Source organism: Grammomys surdaster, unplaced genomic scaffold (genome assembly GCF_004785775.1).
Source record: "Grammomys surdaster isolate TR1022 unplaced genomic scaffold, NIH_TR_1.0 174, whole genome shotgun sequence".
Lineage (NCBI taxonomy): Eukaryota > Metazoa > Chordata > Mammalia > Rodentia > Muridae > Grammomys > Grammomys surdaster.
The window spans coordinates 3,969,716-3,992,309 of record NW_021604622.1 but is presented as its reverse complement, the minus strand read 5'-3'; the positions used below and the strand labels follow the sequence as shown (position 1 = coordinate 3,992,309).

General features: G+C 43.7%; 1 protein-coding gene across 1 annotated transcript in view; it reads right to left on the bottom strand.

Moving 5' to 3' along the window:
* Positions 1 to 9,562: 9,562 nt before the first annotated feature.
* Positions 9,563 to 22,594, bottom strand: part of Cplane1 (ciliogenesis and planar polarity effector 1) — a 79,183-nt gene continuing 66,151 nt past the window's right edge. The window contains exons 46-53 of the mRNA XM_028767630.1: positions 20,339 to 20,369; positions 18,829 to 18,960; positions 17,649 to 17,814; positions 15,964 to 16,022; positions 15,285 to 15,452; positions 14,581 to 14,705; positions 10,927 to 11,087; positions 9,563 to 10,018 (exon numbers count right to left, since the gene is read on the bottom strand). Of these exons, the coding sequence (XP_028623463.1) occupies positions 9,848 to 10,018; positions 10,927 to 11,087; positions 14,581 to 14,705; positions 15,285 to 15,452; positions 15,964 to 16,022; positions 17,649 to 17,814; positions 18,829 to 18,960; positions 20,339 to 20,369 (1,013 nt within the window). The 3' untranslated portion in view covers positions 9,563 to 9,847. The remainder of the gene's footprint in view (positions 10,019 to 10,926; positions 11,088 to 14,580; positions 14,706 to 15,284; positions 15,453 to 15,963; positions 16,023 to 17,648; positions 17,815 to 18,828; positions 18,961 to 20,338; positions 20,370 to 22,594) is intronic.

Genomic DNA, 22,594 nt, shown 5'->3' with positions numbered 1-22,594 from the left:
GGCTGTCCTGGAACTCACTCTGTAGACCAGGCTGGCCTAGAACTCAGAAATCCACCTGCCCTTCCTCCCAAGTGCTGGGATTAAAGGCGTGCACCACCACTGCCCAGCCATTAAATTCATTTTCATTTCACGTGTGTGGATGTTCTCCCTGCATGTTTATGAGCCTGTGAGGCCATAAGGTGGCTGTAGTTATAGAATGTTGTGAATCTCTCTGTGAATGTTTAGAAAAAAACATGAAGCACTACTACATGAAGCACGGGTGCTTTTAACCACCAAACCATCTCTCCAGCTATGGGCGGTAGCTTCCTTCTCTGGTTTTATTATCAGGGTGGTACCGGCTCCGTGGACTGAGTCTGGATAGATGAGGGTCCTATGTTCCATTTTTGGTCTGGTAGAATTTGGGAGTGAGTCCTCTTGGTCCTGTTTTCCCTCCCTCCGAGTCCCTCACCCTCTTTACTCAGGACAGATCCAGTTACGTTTCTATGTTCTGTTCTGATAGAGGTAGGTCAGACGTGACTAGGACTTTGTCCATTCTAGATTTTCCAGCTTTTTAGAGTATACGCTTTCAAACTGTCCCCTCAAAGTCTTCTGGATTCCATTTGTATTTGTTATAATGTCTCCATTTATCACATATAGTTTAATACTTTATTTGGAGTCTAGTCTCACTTTCTTTTGGTTATTTTGTCTAGAAGTTTATTGATCACTTTTTCTCGATCTTTGTTTCACTGACTATTGGATCTTATTTAATATGAGCAGCTAGTTGGTGTGTTGTAGTTGAGAGTTCAGATTGTTGACATTCAGGCCTATAACTGAGATTCCCTGTAATTCTGTTTGTTCTTTTCCTTCTCCTCTATTCATGTCACAGAGCACTGTTTCCTGAGTTACCGTGGTTGGCTCTTCCCTAGCTGTCCTGTGTGCATGCCTCTATTCTCTCAGGAAATCCTGCTCGGTGTTCTCATGGTACTCACTGTCTTAGGGTTACTATTGCTGGGATGAAAAACCATGACCAAAGCAACTTGGAGGAGGAAAAGGTTTTGCTTATTCAGCTTATACTTCTGCATCACAGTTCATCATCTAAGAAAGTAAGGACATGAAGGCAAGCAGAGCGGGAAAATGGAGGCAGGAGCTGATGCAGAGGCCATGGAGGGGTACTGCTTACAGGCTTGCTCCCCAGGGCTTCCTCAGCCTGCTTTCTTATAGAACCCAGGACCATCAGCTCAGGGATGGCCCCTATCAATCACTAATTAAGAAATGCCCTACAGGTTTGCCTACAACCTGATTTTACAAAGCCATTTTGTTGTTTTTACTCTTATTTGGGTTTTATTCATAATAACAAACTCTTCAATGCAGCTAGACATGGAGGGGAATGAAGAAAATATGGAACCAAAGAACTTGAGGGAGAGCAGAAATGACAGGGTAGTTGGAGCGGATGGGGTGGGAGGCATGGACACTTTCCTGAGCTATAGGAGGAATGGTCCTGTAGGTAAGACGCCAGCAAGTCAAAAGAATTAGAGTGGTCCACAGTTGGGAATGGTGACGATCTTCTTGCTGGTCTTGCCATTCCTGGGTCCAAAACACTCCTTGGCTTCCACAATTCTCATGCCTTCTCTCACCTTCCCAGAGCTGTCTAGTTTTTGCATAACTTGTTATAATATGAAGGATGTAACCGAATCTAAGCCTGTATCACTCCAACACAGGCCGGAGCCCGATATCTGTGTCCAGTGCCAGTCGTGCAGGAGGTGTCTCTTTCCATCCACCAGCTAGTATCAGGGCCTTCTTGGCTTCCTCAAGCATTCTTGTTTAGTTTTGATCTTTGGTTTGGTTTGGTTGAGATAGGGTCTCTCTATTTAGCACTGGATATTCTAGAACTGTCTACATAGACAAGGCTGGCCTCAGATTTACAGAGAGTCTCTGTTTCCCAAGGACTGGGATCAAAAATGTGCCCAGTGGCCAGCTTTGGCATTCTTGAAGAATTATTTTTTGAATGGGTTAGTTGTATGCCTTTCTTTGTGTTCCTTGTGTTTCTGTGTTTCGATTTGTGCATCTGACAAACTTTGTACATTGAGAGAGAGATTTCTGTTTTACTTAGAAGACTTCTAGATGAGCAGCTGTCACTTCAAGGCTCTGTCCCTAGAACAAGATTAGCCACTATACCAGCAACAGCACAAGTCCAGCACTCCACTGTAAGTCAAACAATGCCAACTATTTTATATCAGTAATTGCATAAAAAAGAAGAGGTTATGAGGTTAAAAATTATGAAAGGAAAGCCACTAGAGACATGCAGTAAGGAAAAGGCTCTAAAGAAAGGGAACCAATGCCCATAAGGCAGACATGGGAGTCTCTTTCTGAAGATAGGGATGGTCTGCCATCACAAGACAACCGCCAGGCCTCTGACTCCTAGGCAGGAGACAGAGAAGAGGCAGGACATGGCCATTAGTACCCAGGTTGACTACACTTGGGAGAACTGTCGGCTTGGGCTACCGAAGCACACCTGGGCCTGTTGTCTTTACTTTCAGATGAACAATCTGGTTTGTCTCTGGGGAGCCAGGGGGCATAGCTTTGTGCTGCTTTCTGCAGGGATGCCCTTTCCTTTCTTTGCATTTGTAAGCTGTCCTATTACATGTGTGTGCACCTGCACACACAGAACTTGTGCGTGCGCACACACACACACACACACACACACACACAAACACCCTTGTAGGTTGTGCTGGTCTCTCATTCTCTTTGAAATTGAATCTATTTTTTTGTTACACTGTCTACTCCCCCTGTCACATGGAGGCAGGTTCTAACCCATCAGGTTTTAGATTTTAAAAATCCTTTCTTTCTCCTCCTATGTACTAGGAAAGCCCTGTACCAATGAGCTGTAAGCCCCCTCATCTGTGAGACTCGGATTCCTCCTTTCATGATGCAGATTCCCTTCTGATGACGCTCAGGCCTGTCTGTCCATTTAAACATTAGAGCAAGACACTACGGTGAAGCATGTGGCTTCTATATGGAGTTTGCACGAAAGGCCAGTGGTTAGAAAGCATTTTCTGTAAAGTTAGAAAATGCTTTAGGCTTTGCATGCTTCTGGCCTGTGTTGTATCCTCACAACTCTGGGTCACACATAGGTACTAGGAAGGTACATTGCATGTAAACCTTCTTTGTAAGAGCAACCATAGGAAGCAGATAAGATTTAGCCAAGAACTGCCATTCACTGTGTTAATGTTGTCAGCTGGGTGTGCCTGTGGCAAAGTCCACAGTCATTTTTTTTTTAATGTGCTTTGTTGTTCTGTTTTTCTGTGTAGCCCTGGCTGTCCTGGCACTCGCCCACTCTGTAGACTAAATCTGGCCTTGGAGATCTGCCTGCCTCTGCCTCCCGAGTGCCTGGAGTGCACCACTGCCACCTGCCACCCCTAGTAAGTCTTCACATTAAACTTACAGAAGTGAGTTGTTGCAACTCCTTTATATGTTGTGATGGAAGAGAACCATCTCCCAAAAGTTAACCTTGATCTCCACAGCATGCCATGGCACATGTGCTTCACCCACACAAAAATGAATAAAAACATAAAGGAAATAAAAGGTTTATGTAATACTCGAACATAGAGCCAAGAGGCCCCGGGAGAAAAGGGCTCAGGTTGCTTGTCCAGTGTCGACCCTTTTCTTTTTTTTTTTTTAATTTTTTTTGAGGGGTGATTGGATGGTTCTTTTGTTATGTTTTCATGTTTCAGGGATTGTTGGGGGGGTTGGGATACATTCATTTTTATTAGTTCTTTGAGAATTTTGTACACAGTGCTTCAATCATATTCCTTCCCTTACCCACTTCCTTACCTACCCAACTTTGTCTTTTTTTCACCAACTAAATGCAATTTGTACTACTCATATATTCTCTGGATGTGTGGCCTTCCACTGGAATGTGGTTAACCTCCCATGGGTAACATTCTTATAAAAACCTGACTCTTCCTCTCCCAGCAGTTATCAGCTGCCGATAGCTCCTTAGCTAGCAGTGGGACCTCATCGGACCTTCCCTCTCCCTGCTGACATTTGGTCTGTGTTGAGCTTGGGCTGGTCTCATATTTGCTGTCATGACTGCTGAGTTCTTAAGTGCAATGGCTCTGCCATGTCTAAAAGACTGTTTCCTTGCATTCCTTCCTGCCTCTGATTCTTATGATCTTCCCACCCCCTCTTTCACAATGATCCCTGAGCCCCAGGGTGTGTGTGAGATAGATGTTCCATTTAGGGAGGAGCATCCCTTGGCTTTGTATAGGTCTGTGTTAATTACCATCTACTACAGATAGAAGCTTCTCTGATGAAGCTGAGACATGCATTGCTCTATGTGCATAACCTTACAGAAGGCATTAGGCGCCGATTTAATACTGTGCCCACTTAGTAGAAGAAGATTAGATTCTCCACTAGAGCCTAGGGGCTGTCTGGTCACAGGTTCTTGGTGTCAGGTATGGGTTTCATCTCATGGACTGGAGCTTACATTCAATCAGAAAGTGGTTGTCTGCTGATGTTTGTGCCACTAGTGTACCAGTGGGCATGTCTTCCCATGTCTCTCCAGGCCAGTCAGTAGCTTCCAAGTTCACAGACTGGTGAGTACCTTTCTTTGGTAGCGTGTGTACTGCCTCTCATCACCATGAAAGCTAAACCAGGAGGTACATGATGATGTTCCCATGTTAGTTCCAACTTCTTATTTCCATGTTCTGTGACTCGAGTGCATAGAGACTTTAGCTGTAGGTCTCTAAGGTAACTGGGTTTTTATTTTTCAGCTTGTGATGTCTATTAGGAGCATTACGGTTCTGTTACAGGGTGGATTCTAGTTTAACTCTCATTATATATTTTAATTTTTTTTTTATCAGAGCTGAGGACCGAACCCAGGGCCTTGCGTTTGCTAGGCAAGAGCTCTACCACTGAGCTAAATCCCCAACCCCATATATTTTAATTCTTTATGGAAGCTTCTACATTAGTAGGTAGTTTCCAAATAACTTGTTTTAGTGTTATCTACCTGTCCACATCCCCCCTTCTACACTGCTCTCCCATTCTCCCACCCCAGTTAAATCCTTCCTGGACTATTAAGCCTTTATAGCATTCCTTTCTATGTCCTTTCCCTTAAAGATAACCCCATGTAGCCTCTTAACACTTTCTGACCTCTATGGATATTCCAAATGAAACATACAACTTAAGATTCAGAGCTAACATTCACAGACAAGAGAAAATGTGGTATTTATCTTTCTGTGTTACCTCCCTCAGAATCACTTCTCCCAGACCCATTTACCCATGGATTTCACTTTTCTTAACAATTGAGTAAATTGTATAAATATACCATTTTCATTATCTGCTCATCAACTGATGGCCATCTGGGCATTTCCCCTGATCCATTTGTAAGGTTGTTTGTTTGTTTGTTTGAAGATTTATTTGTATGAGTGTATGGTTTACCTGTACGGTTGTATGTGCTCCATATATGTGCCTGGTGCCCCTAGAAGCCAGCAGGTGGCATTAAGTGCCCTGGAACTGGAGTAACAGATAATTGTGAACCAGCATTATGTAATTGCTGGGAACAGAACCCAGATCTTCTGCGAGAGCAAGAGCAATATAATATATAATACAGTTTATTTCACCTCAGATATATGAGGAGCTAAGGTGGGAGGAGTAAGGAGAGGAAGAGGAGAAGGAAGAAGAGGAGGATCTAGAGAGGGCAGAGATGTAGGAGTGATGAAGAGCCATGCAGGTATGGAGAGCAGTCTCGGGTAACAACTTATATTTAGGATATTTAGGTTAGCTAATTGGGAAACATCTCTAATTGTATGGGCATATTGTTATTGAGCATTACCAAACATATAAAGCCTTTGATTGTTTAAGCATTAGAGTCCTACTGGGCCTGCGTGGATGGCAGGATGGTCTGGGCAATGCCCAGTCTTGCGGAGACAGTGTGGAAGATTGGTAGAGCCATCTCCAACGCTGGCGTCTTGTGGGTGGCAGGGCTGGTGTCTCTCACCCACGTGAGCAGACGGCAGGAGCTGAGCTGAAGGCCTCGGCTAGTCAGGAACATGGCGGCTGATTAAGAAAAGCCAAACTGCCGACGATTTTAAATATCTCCCGCAAAACACACACACACACACACACACACACACACACACACATCTGAGTTGAGCCATTTCTCCAGCCTCAAGGAGTTCATTTTTATGCAGGATGAAATACAAGACTTTTGTTTCATTCTTTTAACTTTCTATTGATTGTGAATTTCAGAGCATGTACCCCAATCCCACTCATCCCCCATCCCTCCACATCTGCCCTCCACCCTTGCAACCTTGCCCCACAAACAAAATAGGCAAAAAGTAAAAAAAAGAAAAAACAAGCCACTGGCCGTGGAAGCTGCAGTGTGTATGCAATGTACCCTTTTGTCGATACATCTTTACTTTGTTGCAATGAGCCACTGGTCTGATTCGAGGCCTCTGGCTTCTGCTACATCATCAATACTGGATTCTTACTAAGACTCCTTAGGACATCCTCTTGTTGTCCTGTGTCATGGGGATCCTGCAGCTTTGCTCGTCAGAACCAGCTCCTTCATGCATTCCTGAAGTGGAAACTTCTAGTTCTTTGGAAAGTTACATCAAACGATGCTTTGCTGGGGCACACAGGTAAAAGGATGTCTTGCTAAAGCAAACGTGAAAGACTGTTTTCCTGAAGCAGACACAGGTGAAGGATGTTTGGATATAGCAGACACGTGAAAGGACACTTTGTGAAGGACTATAAATAGGACCCCACAGTCAGGGGGAGATGAGCACTGAACCTTGCTTTGCTCCACCTTGACATTCTTCACTAAAGACAAGCATGTATCCATTTGTCTTACATGTTGTTGAACTCAACTTGTGATAACGCCTCCATTGAGAAAGTCTACCCAAGGACTGCTTGTGAGGTTCCAGCAGCCTCAACTCAGGCCAGTTGGGGAGCCTTGAGGTTCCTTCAGGATTGAACTACAGCTGCCTGGTGTCTGCCTGTGGAGAGGACTGGATTGAAGCTGCTGGTTCGTGCCTGGTGTCTGCCTGCCTAGAGGACTGGTCTGCAGTTGCTGTGTTGTATTTGGTGTTTGCTTCAGGACTGAACTGCTGCCAAAAGATCAAACTAGCCCTAAAAGAACTATCACTGAACAGGTCCACGTCCCCAACATCCTTATAGTTTTTCTCTTCCAGTCCCTCTGCTGGGTGGTGGGCTAGAGGAGAGGTTGAACCCTTATTAAAAGTAGGCTGGAAAAAATTATGCCTACACACTCCAGCAGTTCGTCGATGGGGTAAATGTTGGGGTGGGCCAATTAAAAGCCATGGATCTGGGGCTGGGGTTGAGGGGTAACTAGTCAGTCTGCCAGCTCTCCTGCACCCACTAGAGCCAGCTCACCTGCCCTCACGCCCTCGTTGCCAGCTCTCCCTAGCCCATGACACCAGGGTCAGAGCTACTGTGCTGCCCGGGCAAGATGTGCGACCTGCTCTCCTATGCTCACTCCTCGGGGCCAGAGCCCTCCGCACCTCCACTGCTGCATGGACATGGACCCAGCCATGGTCCTTGGCGTGACAGTGTGAGCCCAGAGTGCACTGCAGCCTCAGAAGCACAAACCAGTCTGCTTCTCTTCTCCTCCTTTCCAACTTAGTGGAATGTTTTCAAGGTAAATCTAATCATGTTCTAAATCTAATTGGTATCTGTTGTGACAGCTTTTCATTATGAATTGATTTTAACTCCTCTCTTTCTTTTGCTTAGTTTGGGTAAAGGTTTGAGGTTTGACAATATTTTTTTTTCAACACCACCTCTGTTTCATTGATTCTATTAGTTTCTAACCTTTCATAACCTCTGCCCTGCTCTTAGTGATTTCTGTGCACTGACTTGAGGTTTGGCTTACTCTTTGTCCAGAGCTTTGAGGTATATCATTGTTTACTTGAGATCTCTAATTTCCTAGTGCAAACACCTTGAGCTATAAATTTACCTCTGGAAATACTTTCAGTGGATGCCACAGGTTGATTTTCATTTGATTCAAAGACTTGTTTTGTTTCTTTCTTGATTTCTTGACTCAGTCACTATTCAAATGTGTTGTTTCCTCTCCATGAGTTTGTGCTTTTTAGGGTTTTTCTGGGTATTCTTTTTGTAGTCTTATCCCATTTTAGTTAGGTAAGATAGAATTATTTCAGCTTTCCTGCATTTGTTGAGACTTGCCTTGTGACCTAATATAGTCTATTCTAGATAAAGTCACATGGGCTGCTGTTCATGAAGAAGGTGTTAGCAGTGTCTGGCTGGACTGTACTGTAGATGCTGTTAAGTATCTGATCTGTGCTGTCACTTAATTAGCATATTTCTCTATTTTGTTGTTGGGAAGACCAACAGTGGTGACAGAAGATTACCAAAGTCACCCTCGACTACTGTAGTAATGTTAATCTCTGGATGGATGTCCAATTGCATATGTCTGTACCATGTTCTCAGCGTTAAAGCAGGAGAGGGAGAAGGAGGCTGTGGATTAAGTGTTGACTCTGGTGAAACAGCTGAAGGAGAAAGACGGCACTGTTGGGGCTCAGAGACAACAGGGGCTGGTAAACTACAGAAGGTTCATCAAGTAAGAGAAGACAGGGATGAGGAGGCCGTAAAGGTGTGGGAAGATGGGGTTTTACATGAACTGTGACTGACAGTGGAATGAGGTGTAAAAATAAACACAGCCCAAGACCCAACCTCCAATCAAAAGCAGAGCTGTCACGAGTCACAAATGCCAGAGTGGGAAGTACAAGGACAAACCCTGATGAGGTGACCTCTCACTACAGTGCTCATATCCCTCTGGCATGACCTGGGATTAATCCTCATCACCACCACCCCCAAAAAATGGAGGGGGTAGGGGAAACAGAAAACTTTAGTGTTTCTCCACAATTTTACTCTGTGGTGCTGGGGATCACAGCCAGGCCTTGCACACAGTAGGCAGACACTACATCCTCAACCCTATAATACAAGCTTATGAAAACTGGTCGCATGCACCTCTAAGAGATTGTAGAGTTAGGGTGTTGGGGTAGTTCACAGCCTTCTCAGATAATACCACCCCAAACGACAAGTGTTGGAAGCTCCTAGCTTTAGTCATTTCTCTGACAAGCCTCAGCCCTGTGGTTTTCCCAGGGTTAAGATGATCACTGTAGGCCAGTGAGGAGGTGGCTCTGCAGGGAGAAGGTGCTTGAAGCTAAGATGATGACTCGAATTGACCTACACACCAGAGAGGACCAGCTCCGGCAAGTTGTTGTGTATCCTCGCACAGGGGCCACGTACACCATGCACACACACACAATAAATACAAGATGAGTGTTGAATGACCAGGATTTCCATGCCCTCACCATCTAAGGCATTCAGCCATGACTTCCCCTGAGCCTACCAGTCCAGACAGGCCTGACACAAGTCCAGGGTCAGTATGAAGGGGCTGACTCCTGACAGTCCTTGGCCAGAGCCTGCTCAGCAAAATTGCAGGACTTTAGACTGAGCTTTAAAGCAGAGACTGGTTTCCTCCTCAGCAACAGGAGGTTCCTTTATAAGGAGTTTCTGGAAACACAGAGGGTGGTAAAGGAAGTAGCAGATACAATTTTTTTATTCAAAGTAATTTAAATATTGTGAAAACCTGGCTTGACATGTATTTAAGATAAGGCACATGCAAAACATAGTACTTTTCTCTAAACAACCTTTCCTAATAAAGGCAATATTACTGATACACGTTTTATTAACTCAGAGAAGCCTAAGGCTGCAGGACATAAATTCTCATTTCTGTCAGTGTTTCACAGCCTTAGACACACACAACTCTGAGGACCACATCCGTGAGACTCTGGCCAGTGCCTGGAGAGAGAATGTCATGCAGGTCCTACTGGTCCAAGGCCCAGTGCACAGACAGGTTCTTATCCTCCACGCTGGCCACCATGTCCTCAATGGCTTTCCAGTCAAGTTTGCTGAGGATGCTGCCAGTGCTCTCAGACACGCTGTCCATGCCACCCGCCAAAAAAGAGGGCTCTTCCTCTTCAGCTGGTGACATGTCCTGTGGGATTGGAGAAATAGATGTGGTCCATCAAAGAGGTACAGGGGATGTGGGAATTCAGGAGCACTGACAAGGAGCTGTCACACGACACACATGTGGCAGCAGATCTGATGGGCAGTCAAGATGGGGCTTGATACCTGCTGTACACCAATCTGTTCTCTGTACTTTCTTTTTAATAACAATATAAGTTAAGGAGAACTCTGGTAGCTAAATATCTGCTGGCTATAGTTTGAAACCCTAGGAGCTAGGCACACATTGTAGGCATATAATTCTAGCACTCCAAAAATGGAGGCAGGAGGATCTCGAGTTCAAGGATAACCTCAACTTTATATCATGTTGGAAGCTTGTCTAGATTTCTTAAAGAGGGGTATAGGGGTAGCAAACCAGGATGAGAGAGAGCTCAGTGGTACGAGTGCTTGCTGCTCAAGTATGAAGACCTGCGTTTAGACCCCAGTACCCATGGAGAAAAACACATGAGGCTGCATGCACACAGGATGGACATGGGGATGTACTGGCCTGCCAATATACACAAAAGACAGTGAGCTCCAGGTTCAATAACACTGTGTCAGGAGAATAGGTTAGGGGCCTGTGCATGTACACCATGCGTGCACATACACACCAAACACTCAGAAGAAACAAAAAAGAAGGGAGTATCCAACATAGGAGGGAAATGAAAAGACTCCATGGAATGGTGAAGTCGGACCTAGAGGGCTTAGAAATCCAGATTAAGACAACAGAGGGACCATGATACTTATTTTCGGAAAGGGAGGAAGGCACTAGAAAATGTTGGAAATTTATTATTGGGCTGAAAGAAAATGAAAAAAAAAAAAAAAAACAACAGAGGCTGTGAGATCCTGCCGCAAGCATGTACACACAAAGACAACTGCAGAGTGTGGGGCAGCCGTTACCTGCAGGAGGGACCCGGGCCTGTCATGAAGAATCCTGTGGATTTCGGAGGGCAGAGTCCAGGGACTCACCACTGTCTCTTCCCTCTCCTCTTCTATGCATGCCTGCTGCACTGGAGGAGCCACCCCAGTGGCCCGCCGGCTTCGACATGGAGGATTAGAGCCTGCAGAGAGAAAGCAGCACACAAGCAGAGCTGACGACTGTGACCTTACTGCCATGGCTAAGCCACACATCTGTTCCCAAGTATTCAAGCCACGAGGTCTCAATATGACATGGACACAGAATTCTCATCATCTCTTGATTTGATTGATAGTAATGGTGACTTCATCTCGAGAAGCAACAACGGCTAGTGAGGAGACATTGTCTCAAAACAACAACAGGAGGGGAAGGGAAGAATAGAGAGATGGCAAGAAGTCACAGGTAGAGAGTCAATATCTAACCATCAGGGTGGGCTGTCTTCAAGACAGAAACAAAAGAATGTGGGGAGCCAGGCCATTCCTTCACATACTCAGGAGTCAGAGCCAGGCACAGAGGTCAGCACAGGCTGTAAACACCATGCAATCCCACGCCTGTCTGCCATAGCTAAGTTGTGATCTACACGTCATAGAATGCCATGCTTGATACAATAAACATAATTACTGACATCTAGGAAGATGATAGAAACCAGTGGACTCAACTTTCCTTAATGCTGTGACCCCAACCATAAAATTATCTCCTTGCTATTTCCTAACTGTAATTTTGCTACTGTTATGAATTTTTCGATGGTCTTAGGCAACGCCTGTGAAGGGGTCATGATCCCCAGACTGAGAACTGCTGATATAAATGGTGTCTCCATAGACCATGAGACAACAGCTATCTTTGATCCTGATTTTACCCAAGATGACCCTGTAGTTTCCTTCTCTTTGAATCATGACTTTCTCTTTGATTTATTCAGCCAATACAATCTTGAGATGTGCATTTCTGTGAAACAGTGTGTAGAATTTCCTACCTCCAGTGTGATCAAAGCTTTAATTTTATAAATTTTACGTTGATTATGAAAATACACACACATGGTAAAAGCTTACTATGGTGACAACATACTCATGATAAAATGGGTTAGTACTATGGTACAATAAATTAACAATTCACCAGATGACAGCTAACCATTCTTTGCTACCCGCCACCCATTCAGCAAACTGAACACAACACACTATTGAGGGCCCCACTGCTGTCTATAAACTCTTTGGGAGATGTCTGCCTGGCTACACATTTGTTACATTGTGTCCTTTGTCCTCTAGTCTACATTTCCTGTTCTTTCCTTCGGATAACTGATCCCAGAACTGACAACCCTGACACTAATAATAAACCCTTAGGCCAACAGCTTTGGCTCTATTCTCCTAGTTAGTTGCCTGTCTCCTTAGAGTTCTGGGCAAATCCCCGTTTATTCTGAGTGCCATGTGGCTGGCTACCTTCTCTGTTTCATGCTTCTGCCTCCTTCAGCATTACTGGCCAATTTCTCATGTCTATTTCCCAGAATTCCCCGCCCCCTCTCTCTGACAGATCTCTCACCTCAGCTCACTGACAAAGACTACTGACAGGTGGATGCTTTTACACCTGCACAAGTTTCTACAAATGACTGTGCCACTGTCTAGTTTGTTGTGAGAACCCGCATGTAAGGGACATCTGTGATGACTTCTACCCAGTGGCAAGCAGACTTGGTCCTCCCCGTGATGAACACTTCTGCCACCTGCCCACGTTTCTCACTGACTCACCTTGGTAGCTGTGTTTTCTACAGGGCTCTCCATTTCTTTCCAGTCATCAAATCTGACCACATGTAAGTCCATAGCACTCCCTTGAGATTCCTTTTATTTCTGATCTTAAACATTTGAGGAGGTTTTGTTGGTTGGTTTTCCTATGTAACAACCCTGGCTGGCCTGGAACTCAGAGATCCACCTGCTTCTGTCTCCTGAGTGCTGGGATTAAATGTGTGTGCCACCGCTGTATGGCTAAGTCTTTTTCTCTTAACCTGGCTGAGATCGTCAATTCTGTTTTGAACGTCTATGTTTCTTTCTTTCTTTCTTTTGTGCTGTCCCTTCCTCCTCCTCTGTGCAGTCTGTCCTGCAGGCTGTATATTACACACAGGCAGTCCCTGTGAGTACTGCTTCAGCAGGGCCATTTCTCCATGTCCCGTCAGTCTTGGCGTACTGGTTTTCCAGTTTCCTTTTTGATTTCTTCGATCTACTCATTGTACAAGCACATACTGTAATTTATTTATGTATAGTTTTCTTGCGATAATAAATACTTGCTAAGGCCTGGAACAGCTCAGCAGGAGGGTGTCGTAGCAGTGTGAAGCTCTGTGCTGAATTCCCAGCACCATGGAGACAAAACCAAGCAACAACCTTAGCAGCTCCCTGGAGTGCTGTCCACTCATCTGGGAGCTGCTTCCCCCTCTGTGCCTGAGTATTTGCTTTACGTATCTGGCTCGACAATTCAGGCACATACACACGTTTTTCCCTTCTTGACAAACTGAGTCCTTTATGATTAACTTCCTTGTAAAATTTCTGACTTACCAAAGTCTATTTTATCTGATAGAAAAATATTACTTTGTCTTTTGGCTACCACCTGCTTTTAATATCTATCTTGATAATTGTTTCGTTTATTAGGGTCTCATTATGTAGACCAGGCTGGCCTCAAACTCACAGACATCTCCCCTACCTACTTCTGTGTTGGGCGCCATTTTGGCCTTGGTTTGGCCCTTGTGGACAAACCTGAGCCTGGCTCAAGTTTTGAGACCTGTGTTAGTCACTTCCGCCCCAGTGTGACTCAACAGGACCTGTTTAGCCCTGCCTCTGCTCAGCTGTTGCTGATGTAGAGCTTTGCCATTGGCTCTCAGTCACCGCATACCCTCCATATCCCTTCCCCTCCTCCCTATGCTCCCAGTTTATATAAACAGGGGGTCGTTACAGTAAGGTTGAGTTCCTGCCTCGACAAGACTCCCGGCCGGCTGGGTGTGTTTCTTTGGGCAGCAGACACTCATCATCCCTCTCAGCTCCAGAGAGACCCCGCCGGACCGGGACCTCTGTCTCCTCTCGCTTGGCCCTGCCGGCTTTAAGGAGCCAACACATCTGCCTCCCAAGTGCTGGGATTAAAGGTGTGCACTACCAGGCAGATGCCATCTTGATACTTTGTGTGTCAATGAATGCTTTCTAGTGTGAAAGGTGATAGGTCAACAGGAACACCCACCAAGGGACTATAGCTATGGCTCAGCAGTTAAGATCACTTGCTGCTCTTCCAGAGCACAGAGGTTAGGGGATCCAATACCCTCTTCTGACCTCAGTGGGTACTGCATGCACACGGACAGAATGTATGTCTATATATCTATAGACATACATGCAGGCAAAACACCCATACACATAAGATAATAAAAAACTACCTAGACATCAAGTTATGAGTCTTCTGTATTTAAGGACAGTAGACAGTGATCCTCAGTACTCATACAAAGGAATGCCAAATGATGTCTGTGATCTAGCATGAGGAGCCTGAACTAACAACCCATTCTCAATACTATGCTTCCTGTTGGAATCGAGAGAGTTTTACGGCTTTTACTGATAAAATAACTTTGAAGACTACGAAGAACACAGGCAAATCACAAAACCCAAGGAAGCTTCAGGTCTTACCTCGAAGCTGAGATGAGCCTTGGGGCTGCCCCAAGGGTTCCCCGTTACGGAGATGACTTGATCTGTAAATACGTCGGCCTCCTTCAGGTCTATTTGCAGATAAATTCTGTCCATGTGAACTCTCTCTGAAGTAGATACCACACAATTATTAAAACTTTAGTATTTTTTTGTCTTTTGTTTTTGTTTTGAGACAGTGTTTCTCTGTATAAGCCCTGGCTGTCCTGGAACTCACTCTGTAGACCAGGCTGGCCTCGAACTCAGAAATCCGCTTGCCTCTGCCTTCCAAGTGCTGGGATTAAAGGCGTGTGCCACCACTGCCTGGCCTTCTTACCTTTTATTTGGTGATACTATAAATTTGTAAGAGTTCATAATTATGGAGCTAATTTCCTTCTTCCTCTTATCATTATAACTCCAGGTAGCATGGATGAAGATACGTTGAACTTGTGACACAAAAGTGCTGCATTTGGGGCTGGAGATGCGGCTTAGTACGTGTCTACCATGCATAAGGTTCTGGGTATAATCCCCAGCACACACAGAGTGTGTAGTCCTAGACATCAGAAGGTAGAGGCAGGAGGATTGTAGGTTCAGTGTCGTCAATGACCACATAGCAAGTTCAAGGCCAACCTGGGACACAGGAGACCCTGTCTCAGTGCTATGCTGTTGCTGAGTCTTGAGGTTAGATAGGGCAGCCTTGTCTGTCTTACCTCTTTGGAGGGGAGCACTGCTGCCGTGTGTAATGCTGAGCAGAGGGGCGTCTGTGAGGTAAGGGTCTATCTGCAGGTGCAGTTATCTGTGCTGAGTCAGACAGCAGTTCATTCATCAGACAGTATGCTTGTGAGATTCGCTGACTATAGTGGTGAGACAGCTGCAACCTGCAGACAGGAGACGAAAGGTCACTTCTCAGTCCTTTCCTGTGTACTGCGAGACAGAGCACATGCTTTACAAACCCTCCCGGCTTCTTGGGAGTTCTCAGTCAGCAGATCAACAAGCCAGGTGTTGTGGCACACACTTTATGATCTCTGTACTTCGGAGATTAAAGCAGGAAGGCTACTGTGAGGCCAGCCTGGGTACATAATGACTCCGAGGTTCAGAGAACCAATATAATGATGATAAGAAAATAAAGGTGCTTGTACGTTTGGTTTCTGAGGTATTTCAGACACACACTGATGAATCCAAGTTAGGTATGGGGGCAGCAGAAATAAAGGTCATAAAAATTGAATGGTAATTCATTCAAGTAATATTTGAAAGTGAATCCCTTCCCAGCTTTTCTTCTCTTAAAATGCTATTTCCCATAACATTCTCTTTACTTACAGAAATCTATTATGCAATCTCAAGGCACGAGCAAGCTAGAGAGCGTGTTGAGGGCATGACTTCCGGACTTACCTATCTTTCTCACGCTTCATCTTTTGTCTCTGCCTGATCTGCCTTGAAGTCATATAAAACTGCACAGGAAATAACAGTTCATTATTGTTCAGTCCCAACAATTAAGGCACTAGACATTCTCCTGGTATTTACAAAGGTGCAAAAAACTGTCATATTTGAGAAAGTTTTCTCTCAGCGTAAAGTGTAATCTTAGATTCAAACACCATGAAATTAGCACTTAGGTGACTGAGGCAGGAAGATCATGAATTTCATGTTAGCCTGGACTAAACAGAGAAACCTTGTTTCCAAAAACCTAGTGCGTGCCTATTTTCAAAATTTATGCGTTAGGGCCAGCAGAATGGCTTAGCAAGTAAAGATATTTCCTGCCAAATCTAAAGACCCAAGTTTGATTCCTTGGACCCATAGGATAGAAAGAGAAAACTGACTCTCAGAACTTGTCCTTATACCTTTACAACTAATTTACTCTAAATGTACACAAATCTATGTCTGGTTTTTATATCTGACTGACAGTGGGCCAGAGGCCATCGTCAGTGGAAACGACAACACAGACATCTATCCATACACATGTCAAGATTCTGATTACACACTTCAATAGACTTGAAAGTTTCAATGGTGCCTACAAGGTCACGTAGGCTGAGATGGCTTGGTGATTACAAGTACTGACTACTCATCCAGAGAATCTAGGTATGATTTCAAGCACCCACATGGCAGCTTTCAACTATCAATAACTCCAGTGCCAGCTGAGCCAATGCCCTCTCTTCTGGCCTGCAATGAGCACCAGGCAGGCACAGGATGCATACACAAACATGCAGGCAAAATGGGCACACACATAAAATAATTTTAAAAAGAAACTGTTATATTAACAGCACAGGCTTCCCCCAGAGTCAGGTGAGTAAACTACACACTTCACAGTTATCTGTATGTATGTTATCTGTATGTAGACAAGTGCATGCCATGTTATGTGTATGGAGGCTGGAAGACTTGTGGTAATCAGTTCTGCATTAATCACTAGGCCAGTGTCAGGGACCGTGTCTCTAAAAGGAATTCTTTATAGATTATTTATTATGCATATGTGTTTGTGTAAATGGCACAGAGGAATGAAAGTGCCCAAGGAGTCCCTGTGGTGCTGAATTCCAGGGACTGTCATCACCTGTGATGGGTACTGACACCAAACCTGACTTCTCTGCGAGAGTAGCACCTGCAGGAAGCACTGAGCCATGTCTTCGGTCCTTACACACTAGACCATCGGATTACACCCCAGCCTCTGAAAATCCAATCCACTTAAAATAACTGTAGTTCAAGAAGATTTAGAATCTGCCAGATTTTAATCTAGTTTATGTGTGGTACGCATGTGCTGTCTCTCCTCACTAGCAGCACACTCACTGCTGCACTGAGTGTCACTGAAAATGAAGAAGGAACTCCAACTAGCCATCTAGCCAACCTCTTTGTTTAAAACAACAGAGCCTTAGTTAGCCTGACAGAGAAAATGATATTGAAATCCATTAAATAAAACACAGTTTGCATAATATACTAACACACTTTGTTCAGGAAACTGGTTAACTTTTCCTATCTGTGCAATAAAAAAGGCAACTAAATTATACTCATCCTTTTTTTGAATATCTGCCAGAAAAAAAAAAACCTGTATGTCTCGTGAGAACCCCTCTCCTGGGATACTACAGACTTACCGGGCTGCTTCTGGCGCAGAAGGGGTTGCGCTCCTGTCCCCTCTTTTCGGCCAGCTGATCTAAGTACTCTGCCATCCGCTCCTTTTGCTTTCTTTTCATCCAGGCTCTAATCTCTCGTCTCTCCTTGTCAGTTCTTTGGGGGCATCGGCCAGAAGGATGCTGAATCCTGACAAATAAGAAAGGACCGCGGGCTTTTCAAGATGCTTGCAGGCTACAGACGTCTGCCCTTTAGTCCAGCTCCTCTGATCACACAGCGGACCACGTTTATCTCGAAGCATCCAGGTTGGGTGGGTCACAGTCGTCTGTAACTCTAGTTCCAAGGGGACCTGAAGGGTCTGGCTTCCATGGACACTTGCATGCACATGCGCACATACCCTGCCCGTGACATGCGTGTGCACACACAAGCACACACACAATTTTAAAAATTTAAAAAGTCTTTTTTGTGCTCTATCTTTTGGTATTTGATTGTAATGCACTGTGTTTTCAATAAGTTAATAATTGAACTAGGAAATTCAGTTCTACTGAATCAAATTAAATTCTATTAACTCTAAGTTAAATTCTACTATGTGACAGTCTCTCTCTGTGTAGCCCAGGCTGGACTCACACCTGACCAGCTTGCCTATGTCATATAAGCAGGCCTAGAACTTAAGGACACCTGACTGGGACAGTCAGCCCGATTCCATCCAGGAAAGACTCAGTGGAAAATGAACTTCAGTGCTTCACAGAAACACTATTAAAAATGTAGCCAAGGATCAAGTACCATGAATCAGTCTTTAATGACTTCTATTGTATGTTTAGCACAGTGAGTCTCGGGGAAAGCTCCCAGAACACTGATGTACTCAGGTAAATAAAACAGTGAGTGTGCTGTTAGTGAGGAGAGACAGCACATGTGTACCACACAACCACTTCATTAGGAAAACATCTATTCTCAGCTGCAAATCTGTTTCATAAAACTAGATTAAAATCTGGCAAATTCTAAATATTCTTGAACTACAATTATTTTAAGTGGATTAGAGTCTTCAGAGGTTGAGGTGTAATTCAATGGTACAGTATGCATAGGCAAGGCCCTGAGATTGTCACACACACACATGATCCAGTGTATGTATGTGCCTTATATGTATACACACACACACAAGACCCAGGGCCCTGTGCCTAGCATAAACACATTCCCACTGATTACCTGGATATATTTCTAGCTTGACATTCTGTTAAGCCAAGCTCGTGGCTGGACACTCCACTCTTAGTTATAAGGTCATCAATGATGTCCGCAATATCTGTCAAGCCAGTCACCTGGAGTTGATCTTCTGAAACACTTGCAAATATAATTTCAGGAATTTAAGTTTGTATCTATGACTTAATTACATTATTCTTAGTTTTATTTCTATAATTCTGGGATCACTTAGTAGAAGAGCCTACTTATGATTTCATAGATGCTCTCAGAAGATGAGCTCTAAGCCCAGAGGAAAATTTTTAACAGTTCATCTGAAATGGTTCTAGACTTTTCACTGTTCCAAAGGGCCAAGAACCTACATCAGGTGGCTCACAATGCCCACAGGGCCCGGAGATGCACAGCCTCTGGCTTCAGAGGGCACTCATGTGCACACACCCAAAAGCACACATTAAACAACAACAGCAACAAAGTAACAAAACTGGGGCTGGAGAGACAGCTCGGCAGTTAAGAGCACCAGCTGCTCTTCCAGAGGACTTGTGTTCAAGTCCCAGCATTCACGTGGTGACTCAGAACCATCTACAACTCCACTTCCAGGGGATCTGATGCCCTTTAGGCTTCCATGGGCATGTGGCACTCAACTGGTACACAGATATACATATAGGTAAAACACCCATATACATAATAAAAAAAATAAAGTAACACTCCAATATACCCTTACTCAGTTTCTGCAAATGTGATTACCTGACATGATTTTCACCTTATATCAAAATCATGGATTGACCCATTATTAACTAATCTATAGAACAGATTCGTGTTTTTCTAATTGTTCCACTAATGTCCCTTTTCCACCCAGAGTCAACTTTGGTATTGGTATAGTTGTCTTGACATCTGTCTTCTCAAATCTAAAACAATTTCTACCTTTGCATTTTTTCATGACCTGGATGCTTTTGAGAAACCTTAGTTGGTCTTCTAATGAAACATTCCTTGGTGCGTATGCATTCTGCTCATGGTTAAACCACACTGTGTTTTGTCGAGAATAGCACTACATTGATGTTATGCTGATACAGGGAACACAGTGTTGCTATGTCTCATGACAAGGAACTATGGGTCTGAACTGCTGTATCTTAAAACACATAATGTAAGAGAATGCAGCCAATACAGTCTATTGCATTCTACTCACCTATATTAAATCAGCAAAGTAATATAAACCTTCCCCAGTTTCCTAAAATACCCATTCCTAAAGGAAATTTACAATATTTATTTAATCTACAAAAAGTGTAATACAAAAGTTCACATTTGGCCAGGCATGGAGGTGCATGCCTTTAATCCCAGCACTTGGGAGGGAGTCAGGCAGATCTCTGTGAGTTCAAGGCCAGCCTGGTCTACAAAGTGAGTCCAGGATAGCCAGGCTATACAAGAGAAACAAGCAAGATAAGTCCACACATTCATAGGAAAAACAAAATTTCCATAAAACATATCAACACACACATTTAAAATCATGAATTCTTAAAAGATTTACCTTTCAAATAATTCATTGGTATTAGTCACACCTTAAAAAAAGAAACATTATTGTTAATACAATGATTTAAGTCTGTAATTTGAATACATTGTATGAAAAATTTTCAATAACAAATGTTTTTAAAAACTTAGCTCAGCATTTGTTTTGTGTACTAATATGTGTGCAAGCACATGCACATATGTGTGTACATGAGTAGAGCCCAGAGGTTAACATCAAGTACCTTCTTCTGTTACTCTCCGCCTTACTTTATGAGACAAGGTTTCTCGCTGAAGCTGAAGCTGGCTGCTTTGACTATAGAGGTCCAGCAGGCCGCATGGAGGCTCACATCTCTGCCTCAGACTGGCTGAGTCCAGCTTTTTATGTAGAGACTACAGATCCACACTAGCATGCTTGCACAGTAAGCAAGCCCTATACCTACTGAGCCGCTTCCCCAGGTCCATGGCCAATTCTTTAACTTCAATTCCTAATCAGATTTAGAAATTATTTAACCAGAATAAAATCATTTTAAATGTCTACACTAGTGTGTGTGTGTTCCTTTATATACATGATTTGGTAGTAATTATTACCTACATTTTAAAAGACCATTTTTAGTTTATGTGCATGAATATTTTGTGTGTACATATATAAGTATACTATGTATGCCTGGTACCCATGGAGGCCAGAATTTGATATCAGACAGCCAGGAACTGGACTTACAGGCAGTTAAAAGCCATCATATGAGTTCTGGGGACCAGAGTCCTTTGCAAGAGGAGCAAATTCTCTTCATCACTGAGCCACTTCACCAGCCTGTATTATCTACATTTTAAGATTACATTTTTTTGCTGGGCAGTGGTGTCGCATGCCTTTAATCCCAGCACTTGGGAGGCAAAGGCAGGCAAATTTTTGAGTTTGAGGCCAGCCTGGGCTACACAGAGAAACCCTGTCTCAGAAAAAAAAAAAAAAAAAGATTACATTTTTTTTCTGTCTCAAGTATATGTAGAATACATCAGAAAACACACCCCTCCTTTCCTTAGTACCTTTGGAGAATGATGGGGTATAAATTAGTCAAAGAAGACAGGACATCTCTGACAACCTGAAAAGAATATGTCCTGGAAACAAATAATTTCAATCTAGAGGCAATCTTCTTGGAAGAAGAGGACCCAGTGAATTATTTTTGAGACTTTTCCAAAATTAAGTATGTTATCTTTCAGCAAAGCATCTACATGTGTGATCCTGAAAGCCAATCAAATTCTAGAGGGAAGAGTGTTTTGACATCTCAAAATTTTTCCTTGTTAAGATCTGATTAGATTGGCCTAAAGTATCTCTAAAACGTATATAAGCATGTGTTTTGACATACAATAATTTTGGTTGTGTTAAGAACATATTTTATTTCTCTATCTCCAAGTCAAGGAATTCTCCTTTTGAAAGATGGAGTCTTATGTATCCCAAGCTGGTCCCAGACTTTTTGTGTACAGAGGAAGTCGTGAACGTCTGAGTGCTGGGATCACAGGCGTGTACACCACAGCTACATTATGTGGTGCTGGAGACGTTGGGCATGCGAGGCTCAGCACTCTACCAACTCAGATACATTCCATTCCCGTCCCCTCATTGTAAGGATTTATCTTCCTGCTTAGAACCTGGCAAGTGTAAAAAAAAATTTTTTTGAGACGGGGTCTATGTAGTCTTGGGTGTCTGGGGACTCGCCAATGTAGACCAGGCTGGCCTCAAACTCACAGAAACCCATCTGCCTCATAAGCACTGAGATTAAAGGTGTCTGCCAGTATGCCTGGCAAGTGTGCTTTTTTTTTTTTTTTTTTTTTTTTTTGGAGACAGGGTTTCTCTGTGTAGTTCTGGCTGTCCTGGAACTCACTCTGTAGACCAGGCTGGCCTCGAACTCAGAAATCCGCCTGCCTCTGCCTCCCAAGTGCTGGGATTAAAGGCGTGCGCCACCACTGCCCGGCGAAAGTGTGAATTCTTAATAGCAGTTAATTAAAGGAAGAGTAGAATGCTTTATATAAATCTAAAATGATGTCAGTAGTAATAATACCTTGCTTATTTTACCGATTTTCTCTTAGGTGAAAAAGACATAACTGAAAGGCAGGATACATTAAAGACAAATTCTGTAAACTACATGTGGTGGTGCATCCTTTAATCCCAGCACGTGCGAGGCAGAGGCAGGTGGAGTTCAGGCCACTATGACCTACAGCGTGAATTCTGGTTTAGATTTAATTCTCAAACAGTACCTATAAACCTAGACAAAGTTTAAAAAGTGACCAG